General features: G+C 39.1%; 1 protein-coding gene across 3 annotated transcripts in view; it reads right to left on the bottom strand.

Moving 5' to 3' along the window:
- Window positions 1–18,188, bottom strand: part of PTN (pleiotrophin) — a 109,351-nt gene that overhangs the window by 11,310 nt on the left and 79,853 nt on the right. For 2 of the 3 annotated variants that reach the window (XM_011941271.1, XM_011941269.1), the window contains exons 2-4: window positions 15,099–15,214; window positions 13,536–13,709; window positions 11,245–11,406 (exon numbers count right to left, since the gene is read on the bottom strand). In XM_011941271.1, coding sequence (XP_011796661.1) covers window positions 11,245–11,406; window positions 13,536–13,709; window positions 15,099–15,213 — 451 coding nt within the window. In that variant the 5' untranslated portion in view covers window position 15,214. The remainder of the gene's footprint in view (window positions 1–11,244; window positions 11,407–13,535; window positions 13,710–15,098; window positions 15,215–18,188) is intronic. The other variant, XM_011941270.1, reaches the window with a different exon arrangement.

Consider the following 18,188-nt stretch of genomic DNA (forward strand, 5'->3'; position numbering starts at 1 on the left):
TTCAATGGTGAATAAGAGGTAGTATTCAAAGAGTTTTCCTGTTAGGAGAGGCAAACATGCCCTCGGTACAGCATAATGGATGCCTTATCAGAGCAGTGACATCTCCTCTCAGAGGAGACAGTGACTTAATATTTGGGAAGGGAAATCTGGCAAGTTTTAACACTGATCCCTTTTCTAGCCATTGAGCAAAACAAGCAGTTTTTGACCTGAAGGACTTTGAACTTCCCCTTCTTTCATTTAGAACACCAGTATGGCTAGTCCCTTCTCTCGCTTCCAAACCAACTTCAAAAGTTACCTTGTCCAAGAGGCTTTCCCGAATTACTCTATCTCACGTACTCCTTTCCTATCACTCTATCACTTGGCTCTGTTTAGTTTTTAAGGTCACTTATGCCAAGATGTGCTTGCTGATTTATTTTATTGTTATTATTTATTTCTCTCTTTCCTTCATTGTCTACTCACCACCACCACCAGTAGAACATAGCAGTCAGAGGGAAGGAAGCATGTTTGTCTAATATCACTAGCACTTAACATACTGTGTGCTCCATTGCAGGCTCTTAATAGATTTTATAAAAACCTAAATACATTAGAAACAATGCTAAAGGACTCTCCACTTCTCTCTCTCATAGCATTTGCCACTCCATGTGGTACATTGGAATTTATCCCTCTGCTTCTCCTACTACGCTGTAAGACCAGTAAGGTCACGAATGTATCCCTGGTGCTAACTAGAGCACACAGCACTTGCTCGCTAAAAAAATTTGTTGAAAGAACAGTAGAAATGTGTGAAAGAACAGAAGAAGGAAAACAGTTCCAGGTTTCAAGAACTACGGATGCAAAGAAATGGACACATAAGACATCATGGCCCAGTCTGCCGTCTCCTGGAGTTTGGGAGTTTGGTATGGCTGGGGCAGAGCTTGTAAGCAATGTCTAGAGAAAGGATCAGGCAAGTACGCAGCCAAGAAGATACATTAGCAAGACAGCCTGGTAAGGATTCAGGGCGGGTCTAAAATTCATTCGCTTTCTGAGGTAAGAAACTTAGGTACCTGTATAAAATTGACACAGAGGAAGGAGCTGTGCATGCTGCAGGAGCTCTAGAGTTGACTGCCTTGCATTTAAGTCTTCTGCATATTAGTGGTATAACTTTGTGCTAGGTATATGTATTAGTTTATTTTCACACTGCTATAAGGACACTACCTGAGACTGGGTAATATATAAACCAAAGAGGTTTAATTGACTCACAGTTCTGCATGGCTGGAGAATCATAGCTGAAGGCCAAGGGAAAATAAGGTATGTTTTACATGGCAGCAGGAGACAGCAAGAGCAAGGAAGTACCATACTTTAAAACTATCAACTCTCATGAGTTCTCATGAGAACTCACTCACTATCAGGAGAACAGCAAGAGGGAAACCACCCCCATGATACAATCACATCCCACCAGGTCCCTCCTTCAACACCTAGGGGTTACAACTGGAGATGAGATTTGTGTGGGGAAACAGAGCTATATCATTGTCTAAATTCTCTATAGCCTCAGTTTCCTTGTATATAAAATTGGATATAACAGTAACTATTTCACAGAGCTTTGTGAATATTAAATGACACCCTGTGTGAGCAATGAACTAAATTTTACTCAAAACACACTAAGCTCTCCCTAAATATAAACTATAATCACTATTGTTGTAATCACCATAATTCTCCTTTTGCCTGAAAAGGTGCTAAAGGAAAAACACCTACTTCAAGAAATTCATTTGGAACAAAGGAAATAGTCTTTAAAATACTGCATATTTACCAAGCATTCTTACTTACAGTGCTTCATTTTATCTTTATAACAATGCTATGGTGTATTCACTGTCAACTCTAATTTAGAGAAGACAAAATAGGTATCATTCTACCAAGAAAAGGACAGAATTGGATCTCTCCATTACCAGTACGGTATTATGGATGGAAAATAAAACATAGGTGTTGAAAGACGTTTTCTCAAGCAGAATAAAAAAGAAATAAAAACTTGAGACCCAACGGAGTACAAGTGTTTTCCTCTGATCAAGAGGAACAGAATTCCCACAGGGTACCTCATGCTGCCTCTTCTGGCCATGTACAAGGGCAGTAATCATCAACATCTTTAGGGGGCCTTGGAGGGGAGGGAACCAGTCCCAGGCCAGCCTGTGGTGGGATTCTGCCCCCTCACCTCTCTCAACACAGTTAAAAGTCTCCCAGCCTAGCAAAGCCCATCCATGCAGTGTTGCCATGCTCACTCCTAAGGGATGTCAGAGCCCAGAACATAGACAGAAATGTTGGGGGGAACTTCTTTTATCTTTAAAAGAACTAACAAAAGAATCTATTTAGCTGGGGAGAGAATTGAGAATGCTGGGAATATCACTTTCCTGACCCCTTTTTTTCCCATGTAATAATCAGCTGCCAAAAGCTGTGTCCTGCACACAGTTGAGTCTTGCACTTAAACAGTTTCTGTTCTTTTGATCTTTTAAGATGAATTGTTAAACATAAGAGAGGGCTAGGCGGCTTTCCAAAAAAGAGCAGCAAGATGGCAAAACTTTTAGAAATAGGAAGAAAGAAAAAGAATTGAGGTTATCGAGAGCAGGAAAATTGAATGAGGATCTGGTAACAGCAGTGTGTGGCTTCGTATGGACAGCAGGAGGGACTGACATTCATTCCCTGACTCACTTGTAGCACAGACATCTCTCCATGTGTTCCCATCTCTGCTGTCCCAGAAACAAGCTGAGAATTTCCCTTTTCCCAACAAACTTGGAGGCTGGCTTATCTGTACTAAAAAGGGCTTCACAGTACCCTTCATTTATGTATCTGATTAAAAAAGCAACAACTAGTAATTGCCAGGTGAACAATAACCCCAGACACTAGAATGTTCCAAATGATCATTAGGCAATATCAGCTGTGACTGGAAGGATCCTCTCAGCTCTCACTGGAGTCTCTCACACAAGCCACAGCCCCTGCTTCAGCTTGGCTCTGCACTCCAGTGACAAATACCAGAAGCCTGCTCCATGGGCTGCACCATATCCTGACCCACGCAGACAGGACTGCCTATAGAAGAGCCACAGCACCCCCACAGATGGGTCCATCCAGGCAGGGATGCTTTTTCTTGCCATCTTCTAATTCCATCGTGAGCCATCATCTAAAGGGACCACTGAAAAATACGTGTGGCTTGGAGAAGAGTGATTTGCCCTCTGAAGAGTTCTCTGTCACCAGGCTAGAGTGCAGTGGCGCGATCTTGGCTCACTGCAACCTCTGCTTCCTGGATTCAAGCTATTTTCCTGCCTCATCTTCCCAAGTAGCTGGGACTATAGGGATGCGCCACCACACCCAGCTAGTTTTTGTATTTTAGTAGAGATGAGGTTTAACCATGTTGGCCAGGATGATCTCAATCTCTTGACCTCATGATCCACCCACCTCAGCCTCCCAAAGTGCTGAGATTACAGGCGTGAGCCACTGTGCCCGGCCTACTCTGACATTTTATGCAAAGCTGTTAGCAGAGACAGACTCTATTTTCCAACTTTCTTCATTGTTCGCAGATCAATTATTCCTGCAGAAAATAAAAAGTAACTGGTAATTCCAACGAGGAGAGATCCAACTCTGTGTACAATGGTGTAATCACCAGTTCTAATATAAGATTACCCTTGGCAATTTTTCCGGTGGCATCAGTGCGTCATCTAGCCCCAGAGGAGAGAGGGGTAAGTCTAGTGATATACCCCACCACATTTTGACATTCTTGCACACTGTGGTAGATTTGCTCACTACATGCCATGCAAGACCCTTGAAGCTTCCCTTCTTGTGTTTAGAGGTAGAATCTAGAAAGTGAAATACTCATTTTCCAGGCTCCTTCGTAGCAGGATTTTCCATGTGACCAAGTTTCTATCAAGCAGGCACGCTTAAATGAGATGTGGAGGTAGAAGTGACCAATTAGAAATAGGGGTCAAATGTGGGGAGACTGGATAGTCCCTCAAGAAAGGGGACAGAAGTGTCTGGGTTTGGAAGGACACCTGTGGTGGACTTTTCAGTGTTCAGTTCTAAGAATTGTATGTGCTGAGCAGACAGTAATTGCAGCAGAAGGGTTTCTGCTAGATCAGTGACATGTGGTGTGAGTAGATATTTCTTGCAGATCTGTTGACTTTGGCTGCATTATTCCTGGTCTTGCAGCAATCCAAGCCAGATCTTTGGCCCTCCCAGAGATTCTTTGAGCTATATAATACCCTTGAATAGACCTCTTTTGCTTAACGAGCTAGAGTAGATCTCGCTGTATCTAAAAGCTTTTGACAGATACAATGTTTTAACTAATTTAATTAATCTATATTAATTAAACTCAATCTCTTTTCTTAAGAAATTAAAACCTCAAGTGTCCAACACAATTGTTCACCAATTTATCCCTGCCAGACTCTGGTAATCATTAAGCCAATTCCAGCTACAATCTTTCAGTCAAGCAATGAACCTTTCCCAGAGTAATATTGCCTCCATCCCTGGGAAAGCTAAATTCCAGAAGTACACCTTTCAATTCTTATTTCTGCATAAGAGCATGAATATTCTCTCTGCTTCTTAGTATAGAATATCAAAGTGGATAACTAAAAGCTCTCCTCAGGTTAAGTGGGATTCCAACCCAAGACAATCTTCAACCAAGGGTTTCTAACTTCACATCTAGTATCATCGAAATTGCAGACTGAGGCTAGAGTGTGAAATCTGTATGACATTGACATAGCAATAGGAAGGATTGCTTCTATACCTCAAGAGGTAATGCTGTTAGAATGGACTATGATGAATTTTAAGGCAATTTTTAACCAAAGTCTGTGGGATATTTAGTAATTTCCTGGTGTTTGGATAGCAACGCTCGATATTACGCTTCTCCCTACCTCCTAACCAAGTCACTTAATCTTTTAGCTTTATTATTACCAACCAAGTAGCAAAGATATTCTCCAGCCTTTCCTCAGTTTAATGCTGGGTATTCACCGACTTGCCAACATATTTATGTTTCATTCTAAAATTTAAAGAGTATGATTTTCACACTGAAAACCAAGTGGTTTGCATATTAATCCACAGCCATTTCCCAAAACAAAAGTGGTCAGGAACTAAGCAAAGAAGTTCTCTAAAATGAAAAACAAACAAAAGTCAAAAAAAACAGATCCTGATCGTATGTTTGATTAGAATGATAAAGACAGGAAAAGAAGGCACTTTCTGACGATGAGCTGAGTGACTAGATTATACGTAATACAGTTACGCACCACATAGCAATGTTTCAACCAAGATGGACCATGTATAGAACTGTGGTCCCATTAGGGTACGGTAGAGCTGAAGAATTCCTATCACTGATTAACATTGGAAGGCGGCACATTACTCACATGCTCATGGTGATGCGGATGTAAATAAACTTACTGCACTACTAGTCTTATAAAAGTAAGACAGACAATTATGTACAGTCATAATACTTAACAGTGATAATAAATGACTATGTTACTGGTTTATGTATTTACTATACAATACTTTTACTCATTATTTTAGAATGTATTCCTTTTTCTTGCTAAAAAAAGTAAAAAAGCTAACTGTAAAACAGCTTCAGGCAAGTCCTCTGGAAGGTATTCCAGGAGGAGGCATTGTTATCATAGGAGATGATGTGTTACTGTTCCTGAAGACCTTCCAGTGGGACAAGATGTGGAGGTGGAAGACAGTAATGTTGATGATCCTGACCCTGTGTAGACCTAGGCTAATGCGTGTGTGTCTTAGTTTCAACAAAAAGTTTTAAAAAACTAAAAATGGTTACGGAATAAAGATATAAAGAAGGAATATATTTGCTATAGTTATGCAATGTGTTTGAACTTTAAGCGTTATTTTAAAAGAGTCAAAGGTTAAAAAAATTAAAAAGTTTATAAGCTAAAAATTTACAGTAAGCTAAGGTTCATTTATTGTTGGAGAAAGAAAAATATCTTCTCGTAAATTTAGTGTAGCTTCAGTGTACCGTGTTTATAGAGACTATGGTATTGTACTCTAATGTCCTATGCCTTCACATTCACTCACTGTTCATTCAGTGACTCACCCAGAGCAACTTCCAGTCCTGCAAGCTCCATTCATGGTAATTGCCCTACAGAGAGGTACCATGTTTTCTTTTATACCATATTTTTGCTCTATCTTTTCAATAATTAGACATGTTTAGATACACAAGTAGCTATCACTTAACCTACAGTATTTAGTACAGTAACATGCTGTATAGATTTGCAGCCTGGGAGCAATCGGCTATCCCTTACAGCCTAGGTGCACTGTAGGCTACACATCTAGGTTTGTATAAGTGCACCCCATGATGTTCACACGAGAATGAAATTACCTAAGGATACATTTCTCAGAACATATCCTTGTTGTTAAGTGACACATGACTGTAATTAAACTCAAATTTTGAAAACTACTGATTTTCCTCACGACTGCAATGCCCTTTACTAATCACAGGCCGGGCGCGGTGGCTCAAGCCTGTAATCCCAGCACTTTGGGAGGCTGAGACGGGTGGATCACGAGGTCAGGAGATTGAGACCATCCTGGCTAACACGGTGAAACCCGTCTCTACTAAAAAATACAAAAAAAACTAATCACTATAAAAAGCCCCTTTCCTATCATTCTCATGTTTGAAATAAGGCAGAAAAATGACATCAAAAGAGAACAAAACCTGGGACTGACTCCACTACCAGAAAACAGAATGGACACGGATAAGTCATTAGATCAGACATTAGGCAAGGTCCCCAGAAGCTCTGCCATTGAAAGCTTCTAGACATAAAGATTCATCTAATAAATATGACCAGAGTTGCCTGAGTTTATAATACCAAGAAGCAGTATTGTACAATTGAAAGGGCAGTGGGTCTTTGGTATCCGTCTGACTTTAAATTTGAATCTGATTGTGCAGCTTGCAAGCTGTGAAACCTCAAGTGAGTTGCTTAACATTTCTGAGCCTATGCTTTTTCATGTATAAAGTAGGATAAATAAAATGTATGCTTAAAGTTGCTTTAAGGCTTAAATTAAATGACTGGGAGCTCCTACCCCAGTGTCCAATTCAAAATTAGTGAGTTCCCGACTTCTCTCTATGTCCTTCACATATTGAATTAAAATAAGAAAAAATCTTGATGATGTACTCTTTCCTGAAGGCAGAAATAATTTATAAATGCATCATTTTGAGAAAAGCTTAGTTAAATGACTACTGCGGTTTCCACCCAAAAGAAAGGAAATCAGTGTATTGAAAAGGTGTCTGTACCCCTATGTTTGTTGCAGCACTGTTTACGATAGCTAAGATTTGGAAGCAACCTAAGTGTCTATCAATGGATAAACAGATAAAGAAAATGTGGTACATATACACAATGGAGTACAATTCAGCCATTCAAAAGAATGAGATTCAGTCATTTGCAACAATATGGATAGAAATGGAGGTCATTAGGTTAAGTTAAACAAGACAGGCACAGAAAGAGAAACATTGCATGTCCTCACTTATCTGTGGGATCTAAAATCAAAACAAACTCAAGGACATAGAGAGTAGGATGGTTACCAGAGGCTGGGAAGGGTAGTGATGGGGGGTTAGGATGGTTAATGGGTACAAAAAAGTAGAAAGAATGAATAAGACCTACTATTTGATAGCACAGCAGGGTGACTATATAGTCAATAATAAGTGTACATTTTAAAATAACATAAAGAGTGTGATTAGGTTGTTTGTTACTCCAATGATAAATGCCTGAGGGGATGGACACTGCATTCTCCATTATATGCTTATTTCATATTGCAGGCCTGTATCAAAACATCTCATGTACCCCATAAATATATACACCTACTATATATCCACAAAAATTAAAAAGAAAAAAGGCAAAGTTCACCTTCTCCTATTTCAAAGGAAATTAAAACCCACAGAGGTTAGTTCATATCCCTTTGTGATTTAGGTGAAAAATCAGCAGAATACAAAAGATCACATGGATTTAGAGTTAGACGAATCTTGGCACTGTCATTTATTAGAGATATACACCTGGTCAAATAAATTAACCAGTGTTCCTCAGTTTCCTTCATAATAATACCCACCTGCAAGGATATATGGGAACTTCTAAGTCCCGTATGGACTTTACTGTACGGAAAACACCTAGAGCAATGTATAGCAGTAGGAACTGAACAGCAATAATGATAGTACAGATTCCATTCATTACTATTTGCTTTCCCATTGACTAGTAGAATGTGAGCTATCTTAAAGTTAGAGATGTGCAAAGGAAAAGCTGTAATATCTATCCAAGTTTATTTGAGAAAAATAGTACAAAAATAAATACAGCTCACATATGCCACTCATTACATTTTGGTTTAAACTAGGAAAAATATGCCATGGAATGTGTGTGTGTGTGTGTATGTGTGTCCCCTACAAATATTTTATATCTGACACATCTTCCTGGTTCAGCTCCTACAAAAAGAATATTCTTTTTGCCAGGCACGGTGGCTCACGCCTGTAATCCCAGTACTTTGGGAGGCCAAGGCGGGTGGATCATTTGAGGCCTGGAGTTCAAGACCAGCCTGGCCAACATGGTGAAATGCTGTCTCTACTAAAAAGACAAAAATTTAGCTGGGCATGGTGGCACATGCCTGTCATCCCAGCTACTCGGGAGGCTGAGGCAGGAGAATCACTTGAACCCAGGAGGCAGAGGTCGTAGTGGGCCAAGATCGTATCACTGCCCTCCAGCATGGGTGACAGAGTGAGACTCTGTCAAAAAATATATATATATATATTCTTTTTTGCAGAGTGTCTCAGTGCCAAAACAGCATTTATAAAACTCTCCACTGTGGGGATGGAAAAGACTAGTTAGTTTTAACAAAGATATGTTATACACAAAGGGAAGGATGAATTTTAACGACCTATAAATTGCATAACTGGTAGTTCGAAATGTAGAACTCAGAGTAATCACATTTTCAATTAATTATATACCATAATTTATTTATATATGAATATTACAGAATGTCTACCCACTTGAAATATTTTAGTGTCATTTTTTCAAGCTGAAAGCCTGAAACAAACTTAACCTTCATTATTAGATGAGATACTGTATAAAGGTGAAATATACGACAGTTCAGGTAAAAGGAAGACTTCACTTATTTCCTACACATCCTTTAGGGTTCTCTCTTAATCATGTTCCCTGCTGTGTTCCATTTATTCCAAACTTTTCACCATTTTATGTGTTCATCTAGCCCCACCATCTTCCACCTAATCATGTCCCCAGTTTTTCTCCCCTATTATTAAGTTGAATTTTCTCTTTCCCATAGGAAATAACAGGACAGTGCACGTGTGTGTGTGTGTGTGTCTGTGTGTGTGTGTGTGTGTGTGTGTGACATGTGTATGCATGTGTGTGTGGTCTCTTGTCAATGGATTCCATACTAGGGCAGCAGTTCTCAATTTTGGCTGCATCTTGAAACCTTCTGAGATGTATTTACAATTTTTAAACTACTGATGCTGATTGGGTTAGTCTGTGCTATACTTGGGCACTGGGAATTTTGCATGTTCCCACACAATATTCTAATGTGCGGTCCAGGTTGAGCATCACTGTGCCAGAATGTGGAAGCTTCTTTAATTTCTTTTCCTTTCAATTCTGTATTTATACTGCATATTTTGGTTCTACAGCTGGATTAAAAATAAATTATTTTGATGACAGTAACTCTGAGTTCTGCCATTTTTGGAAATGTTTCACTTAGTAGTTATGGCCCTGATTTTGCTTAGATTTATGTGGTTGTCTGGACAAATGACATTTGGGAAGTCGGCATAAGTACTCACTGCAGTCACTCCAGCCCCGCTTCATGCCTTCCTAAAACCATAGGACAACAGGTAGAGATTTCCATGATCTGGAAAGGGCTGCCTTAATCCTAGATTCACCATTTGCAGGTCCAGCCTGTACCTGGCCGTCCTGAAGTTGGAGATAACCATTTCTATGGACAACTCCATCAGAGGCCAAAAAGCCAGGCCTGTGAAAAATAAAAGTCTTTTCTGGTTACCAGCAGGAAACCAGCCAATCTCCCTCAGCTTCTGCAGATTTTTTTTCTATTTTTATTTATTATGAGCATTTCTTACATGGTCATTTTTCTGAATCTCTCCTTACAATTTCTCTGGCAGTATGAATTTTCAGGACCATCTTAGAGTTGAAATATATGAGTAAAGGCCAAGAAGATATTTGAATTTGGAGTTCATTGAGGCCCATTTTATTGGCTATAGCTGCCATAACAAAGTACCACAGAGTTGGTGGCTTAAAAAACAGAAATTTATTTATTTATTGTCTTGCAGTTCTGGAAGCTACAAGCCTAAGATCAAGGCATCTGTAGGGCTGATTTCTTCTGAAGGTTCTCCCTGTGGCTTATAGATGGCATTCTTCTCCCTCTGTCTTCACACAGTCTTCCCTCTATGTATTTCTGTGTCCTAATGTCCCTTCTTATAAAGACACCAGCCACACTGGATTAGGGCCTACCCTTGTGACTGCATTTCATCTCAATTACCTCTTTAAGGACCCTGTCTCCAATACAGTGACATTGTGAGGTACTGGGGGTTAAAACTTCAGCATATGAATTTGGGGAAACACAATTCAGACCATAACATCCATGATAAAAGAGTTTATTTCCCTCAGTTGGGATCCTTGTATGTATGAATTCATGGCCATAATGATTGGTTTTACCTTCTCCAGCAAGCGAGCAGAGCCTGACTTTCTGGGAGATACAGATCCCTGTCATTAAAAAATTCTGTGATGAATGTAGTTGGTAATCAAATTGAACTCAAAAAATATAAAGGCTCTGAAAAGAAGTGCAGAACCCATTAAGTTATGCAGTGAATAAAGGGAAAATGTAAAATAATTTTCCTGATTTTGTGAAAACTATATTTCAGATAATCTGGGAGAAGTTTGAGTTAAAATTGTCCCCTTTATAAACATTCTGAGTTTGTTTTTCTTGTCAGGATACAGTTCCAATTAAGAGTTTGGAAAATATATGGTCATCATACAACTGTCTTAGCTGGCTTCTTTTGCTATGTTATTTATTTGGGTTAGGAGACTGTATCCCCTCATTTATGCAGAGGACTTCAATTTGCACTCACAGACTGCCTGCTTAAAAGTATTTTTGTGATTCTCAGTGTAGGGGACTTTTTCAGTCACTTTCTTCAGGTAACTCACCTAATGTTTCCTTCTGGAAAAATGTGGATTTTCCAGATCTTGCCTGAGTCCATCAATCCATTAAAATTGTGGTATAATGGCAAGGACTTACCTTGAGGTTTGGGCTTGGTCAGTTTGCCACAGGGCTTGGAGATGGTGACAGTCTTCTGGCATTCGGCATTGTGCAGGGCTCGCTTCAGACTTCCAGTTCTGGTCTTCAGGGCCGTGTTCAGGTCACATTCTCCCCAGGCCTGGAACTGGTATTTGCACTCCGCTAAAGGCAGGGTAGAAACAAACAGAAATCCTTGAAAGATCCTATTGTACTTCCAGGATAATAAAGGCACACTTCTGTTTGTAACTTTTTTTATTGAAATAATTATAGATCCATGTGCAGCTATAAGAAATAATACAGAGTGTATGCGTGTGTATTGAGTTATGTTCAATTCTATCACATGTGTACATGCATGCAATCACCATCAATATACACCATTAATATACATTAATATACACCACTAATATATAGTCCCAACACAACACTGGGTCATTCTTTATAGTCATGGCCTAGCCACCTTCCTCCTTCCCCACCTCCTTAATCCCTGGCAACACCTAATCTGTTCTCTAGTTCTATCATTTTTCTAACTGAAAAATGTTGCATAAATGGAATTCTACACTATGTAAACTTCTGAGATCAGCTTTCTTTTTTACTTAGCATAATTACCTGAAGATCCACCCAAGTTGGGTGCATCAATAGTCTGTTTCTTCCTATTGCTGAGTAGTACTCTACAGTACCAATGTACCCTGGTTTGTTTAACCATTTATCGGTTGAAGGACATCCGAGTTGTATCCAGTTTTGGGTTATTACAAAGAAAACTCCCGCACAAATTCTTGTATAGGTTTTTGTGGAAACATAAGTTTTCATTTCCTTGGGATAAATGACCAAGAAACTGCTGTGTTACATGGTAAATGCATGTTTCATTTTGTAAAACACTGCAATACTCTTTTTCCACTGTGGCTGTACCACGTTACAATTTCCACTGGCAACATATGAGGGATCTGGTTTCCCTGCACCCTCACTAGCATTTCGTCTTGTCACTATTTTTTATTCTAGCCACTTTGATAGATGTAGAGTGATATCTCATTATGGTTTCAATTTCTAGTTCCTTAATAAGGAAAAGATATTGAATACATTTTCAGGAGTTCATTTGTTGCCTATATATCCTCTTTGGCAAAAGGTCTGTTAATGTTTTTTCCCCACTTTCTTATTGAACTGTTAGGTTTGGTTTGTTTGGTTTTGTTGTTTTGTTTTTGTTGCTGTTGTTTTGTTGTTTACTGTTGAATTTGAGAGTTATTTAATATTCTCAATATAAGTCTTTAAGATAGACCTTTTAAACTTTTTGAAAATGGGTTTTTAAGGTGCCCAGATACAATTTAAGACCAAATGTACCTGTTTTCCATCACACTTTTATAGAACTTATCTATCTCCACTCAAATAAAAAATACCCCAAAGATTACAGAGGGAGAAAAAGACATACGTGTATACATCCATTGTCCTTCCTCACTTGTCTATAGACCACAGGGCATTTCCCCAGAACACAGGTAGGACATTTCAGGAATCATGTCCCCCCATGGCTAAGAAAGACAAAAAGTCTGGATTGTGGAAGAAACAGGTTATTTGAGGGTTCAATATTGGATATAAAGTTGAAAGTGTTGAGAGATCCTGTCTCAGATAGATAGATCAGGCCAGCATAAGACTGACTCTAGTCAGTGGGAGAAAGATCTATGAAAAGTGGCTGTGAGAAGCCCTGCTGGACTCAATAAGTGAATCTGTGAACCTGTGTGGAGGGTGGGGAGGGATCAAATGAGAGAGAAGGCCTGAAAGTGACAGGGAGGGACATGGAGAAGAAGGAGAATAAATACGAAAAGGGGAAAGGAAAAATCAAAGGAACTTAGAAATAGAAGAAAGGAGAGAGAAGATAGATCAACGAACATTATTAGGAGGAATCAAGGATATATTTTATGTCCCTTTGGAAAGGCAGTGGTTCCCAACCAGGGATGATTTTGACCACAAGGGGACATTTGGCCATAGATATTTGGAGACATTTTTAGTTTTCACATCCGGAGTGGGTGAGGAATCCTACTGGAAACTAGTGAGTAGAAGCCGGGGATACTGCTAAATACCCTAAAATGCACAAGACAACCTCCACAACAAAGACTTGCCTGGCCTGAAATGGGACCAGTGTCAAAGTTGAGAAACACTGGGGTTGGGAAAGATATCTGGTCACTTTGTGTCTGATAAGATAAAGTTATTTAAAATAAAAAGTACTCATCCTTAAAAAGACATTTGGTGGAAAAATTTGAGAATTATCTTAGGGTAGGAGATTAACTCAGTAGCATGAAGCTTACCTCCAAATTGCTTCTTCCAGTTGCAGGGGATCTTACATCTCTGGGTCTTCATGGTTTGCTTGCACTCGGCTCCAGTTCGAGTGCCTTCCCGCGTGCCCAGTCCACAGTCTCCACTGGTGGGCACACACACACTCCACTGCCATTCTCCACAGTCAGACTTTTTCACTTTTTTTTCTGAATGAAAGGAAGAAAACCTAATCAACATACAGAAAACTCCTTAACTTCCAGATATAACCAAGTTCATTCCTGAGAACCTTAATTGCAGGATCTGTGTGTGTGTTTTTTTTTTTTATCTCTATCCTTATTGTCCAGTGAATAATAGAAATATGATGAATATTAACCAAAGTATTGAACCAAAGAATGATCAAGAGAGAAAGAAAACTGAGAAAAGAGCTAAAACTAGTATTAATTTAACGCCCTCTTACTATGTGCCAGAGACTTTGCTAAATGATTTAGTGGCATCTCCTTTTAGAAGCAAATATTTCTATAAAAGAAGAGATGATCAAAAATAGTTAAGCCTAAAAATCGAGAAAATATTCTATCAGAAATAACAGTTGTCAGCTGGGCCCAGTGGCTCATGCCTGTAATCCCAGCATTTTGGGAGGTCAAGGCAGGCAGATCATGAGGTCAAGAGATCGAGACCATCCTGGCTAACATGGTGAAACCCTAACTCTACTAAAAATACAAAAATAAGCTGGGCATGGTGGTGCATGCCTGTAGCCCCAGCTACTTTGGAAGCTGAGGCAAGAGAATTGCTTGAACCGGGAGATAGAGGATACAGTGAGTTGAGATTGCACCACTGCACTCCAGCCTGGTGACACAGCAAGACTCCATCTCAAAAAAAAAAAAAAAAAAAAAAAGGGAAAGGTGGTGCATGCCTGTAGCCCCAGCTACTTTGGAAGCTGAGGCAAGAGAATTGCTTGAACCAGGAGATAGAGGATACAGTGAGTTGAGATTGCACCACTGCACTCCAGCCTGGTGACACAGCAAGACTCCATCTCAAAAAAAAAAAAAAAGGAAAGAAAGAAATAACAGTTGTCAAATGAGCCATTTCAGTGCAAGTTATTGTTCCTTTCTCTGTCTTGTAGAAGGAATGATATCATACATATATGGTGGATCACAGATTTAAACAAACTGTCAGTTCCACAGCCTCTCATGACTTTGTGAGTGGCATAGAGAAGGTGCTTTAGGTTTTCTGTGCCTCAGTTTCCTCCTCTGTAAATCTGAAATTAAGGAGAAAAACAAGTTGCAGTGCATTTTTTTTTTGAGGTAGAGCGGTAACATAATAAAGCACCTGATTGCTGGTCAATGTTCTATACATAGTAGCTGCTAATTTGATCATTATATTAATGATCATCGTCGTCATGCAATCCAGGACTTGCAATGGGAGACAGGATATTTCTTAGGTTCCTCTAAATAATTATTTTTAAAAAGGGAAGATTGAAGGAATAGAGGAATAGGAAGGGAGAGAGGCAGAGTAGAAGAGAGGAAGGAAAAGCAGGTAATTAGGCTAGATGGACATTAATCAATGAAGCATCTTGCCTTCAGAACCCTACTGTTTACCTGGTTTCTCTTTCTTCCCTGCTTCAGCAGTATCCACAGCTGCCAGTATGAAAATGAATGCCAAGAAGGCAGCTGCAAATTTTCGACGCTGCTGCTGGTACTGTTGAGCCTGCATTCTAGGAATAAACAGAGAAAGAGAAGAAGGTGGCATTAACCTAAGTCAGAGAGGAAGACTCATTGAACCCCTTGATGAAAGGCTCCACTTTCCATTTCTGGAATGTTAGATTTCAGGAAGATTCATATCAATTATCTTGGGTAGAATTTTATCTATTCTCACCAACAGCCATTGAAATAAGTGCTCTTCTGCAATCAATCACGTATTCACTGACAAAATGCAACAGTTCTTCACATAAGACTTCACAACCATTTGCTAAGTATGACTCAGAAATTATGGAAGCAAAAGAACTTTGAAGGCATGCATTTGAACACAGTTCTATAGCCTTGCTGATAGCATCACTTGGTAATATCGACAACTATAGCCATCTTCAAAATTTCTGACAATCTTAGAAACAACCACAGCAATGGCATCACAGTACACAAGACCAATCTGAGTAGACATGATGAATGAATTACCTATACAAGTATATGTTTACTGATTCTATTTAGATGCATACAAAACAACCAATCTGACCTTTTTAAAATCATTGTCATTAATCATCACTATCATTTTATCATTATTCCACTACTTATTGATCTACCAAAGAGCAAATCCCAGAAGCAGAGCTAACACACCTGTGACACATATCAAACACACTTATAAACTCACACGTGCTAAAAATCCTCAAATGTTAGGATATGGTAAAGTCTTCACATTCACCCATAATAGGAAATGCTCACATTTGATGTGAATCAAAAATCCCAAGATATCATTGGAAAGACTCTCCTAGAACTTGAAGCCACCTGTGACAGCCTAGTGTCAATATGGTCACTTGGCGGAAACACCCTTGAGAAGGTCTAGTCCAAGCTCCAGGACAACCTGCTTCCCAATGGCTATACCAAATCATGGCTGTAGCAACTTGCCTGGCAGTTACTGAGCTGCATCTGCTGTGTTAGCAGTGTTTTACACTTCATGTAAAAATGGTAGTAATGACCTATGGTCATAGGCTGATAATTTTTTTTCCAGAAGTAATAATAGATTAGTTTACGTGTTTTAACATTCTCTTTAGTGTGAACAATAAAACATTTCATGTATATAAGGGATTGAGGTTATTCTGTTCTCTAATTTATTTTTCTCATTCAAAAATATCTATGAGATGATATCCTTGCCAGTGAATTTTTCTACTTTTCTGTGGCATTGGATATGCTGTCTCTTCTTAGTGTTACTTTTATTTATTTATTTATTTTTAATTTTACTTTAAGTTCTGGGATACATGTGCAGAACATGCAGGTTCGTTACCTAGGTATACATGTGCCATGGTGGTTTGCTGCGCCTATTGACCAGTCTTCTAAGCTCCCTCCCCTCACCCCCCACCCCTAAACAGGTCCTGGTACGTGTTGTCCCCCTCCCTGTGTCCATGTCTTCTCAATGTTCAACTCCCAGTTATGAGTGAGAACATGCGGTGTTTGGTTTCCTGTTCCTGTGTTAGTTTGCTGTGGACGATGGCTTCCAGCTTCACCCATGTCTCTGCAAAGGACATGATCTCATTCCTTGTTATCATTGCCTAGTATTCCATGGTATATATGTACCAAATTTGCTTTATCCAGTCTATCATTGATGGGCATTTAGGTTGGTTCAATGACTTTGCTATTGTAAATAGTGCTGCAATAAACATACGTGTGCATGTGTCTTCATAGTAAAATAATTTATATTCCTTTGGGTATATACTCAGTAATGGGATGGCTGGATCAAATGGTATTTCTGGTTCTAGATCCTTGAGGAATCACCATACTGTCTTCCACAATGGTTGAACTTAAATTCTGTAATTTCCAGAATTTACAAGGAACTTAAACAAATTTATTTTTGAAAAAACATCAAAAAGTGGGCAACGGATACGAACAGATACTTGTCAAAAGAAGACATTTATGCAGCCAACAAGCATGAAAAAGAGCTCAACATCACTGATCATTAGAGAATTGCAAATCAAAACCACAATGAGATTCCATCTCATGCCAATCAGAATGGCAATTATTAAAAAGTCAAGAAACAATAGATGCTGGCAAGACTGTGGAGAAATAAGAACGCTTTTACACTGTTGGTGGGAATGTAAATTAGTGGTGTTTTTTAAAACTGATGACTTTGAATTCCAGCGTATAGATGAAGCATACTTCACTTATCAATTAAAATTAATATTTTGAATCTTTAGTTTTTTCCCTGAATCACAAGCCTAGCTTAGCTACTCACCATCTCCAGCACTTTCTACAATATAAGATAAGGTGCTTTGGTCTTCCTCCTGAGGCTAAATTCTTATTATATTAGATTGGTGCAAAAGTAATCATGGTTTTCACCCTTAAAGCAATGGTAAAAACCACAGTTACTTTTGCACCAACCTAATTCCTCATGAATGGTCATACAGAAAAGTTTCTACTGATTCTGAGGCTTTTCCTCTGCTTTTAGTTGGGTGTGAATGATAAAAGAAGCCACTCTAGACTCACTAGTTTGCAAGTTTTTTCAGAGTTCTTTGAGTTGGGCACTGGCACATCAGTACTGCTATATCTTTTCATAATGTATTCAAATGTATTTAAAATTATTAAGTGTAAAGTAAACCAAAGTGGAAGTCTTTGAGCTTCCCCCAGAGGCTGCCTGAGAGCCTTCTTTCTGCCACTTTGGCAAAAACTTTTCATTTCAATTTTTTAAAAGGGCAAATTAACTTTCTGGTTCAGAACTTTTAAATTACAATACATTTCTTTCCAAGTTAAAATTCACCTGCATTTTCAACAATTACTTACAAATATCAGAAGTATTTAGGTTGTTATGAATTAGATTACTGTGAGAATTTGGAAATTCCCATGGAGAATGCAGAACTCTTGAGAGAACTTGCTGCCCAAGCCATGGGATGCTCCTCCAGAGTCCTATGATACCCACAAGCAGGAAAAGAGGCCAGAAGCACCTCAGAGCCCACTGGAGAAATATGATAATTTGGCAGAAATAGA

The sequence above is a fragment of the Colobus angolensis genome, unplaced genomic scaffold (assembly GCF_000951035.1).
Source record: "Colobus angolensis palliatus isolate OR3802 unplaced genomic scaffold, Cang.pa_1.0 Scaffold2, whole genome shotgun sequence".
NCBI classification, from domain to species: Eukaryota; Metazoa; Chordata; class Mammalia; order Primates; family Cercopithecidae; genus Colobus; species Colobus angolensis.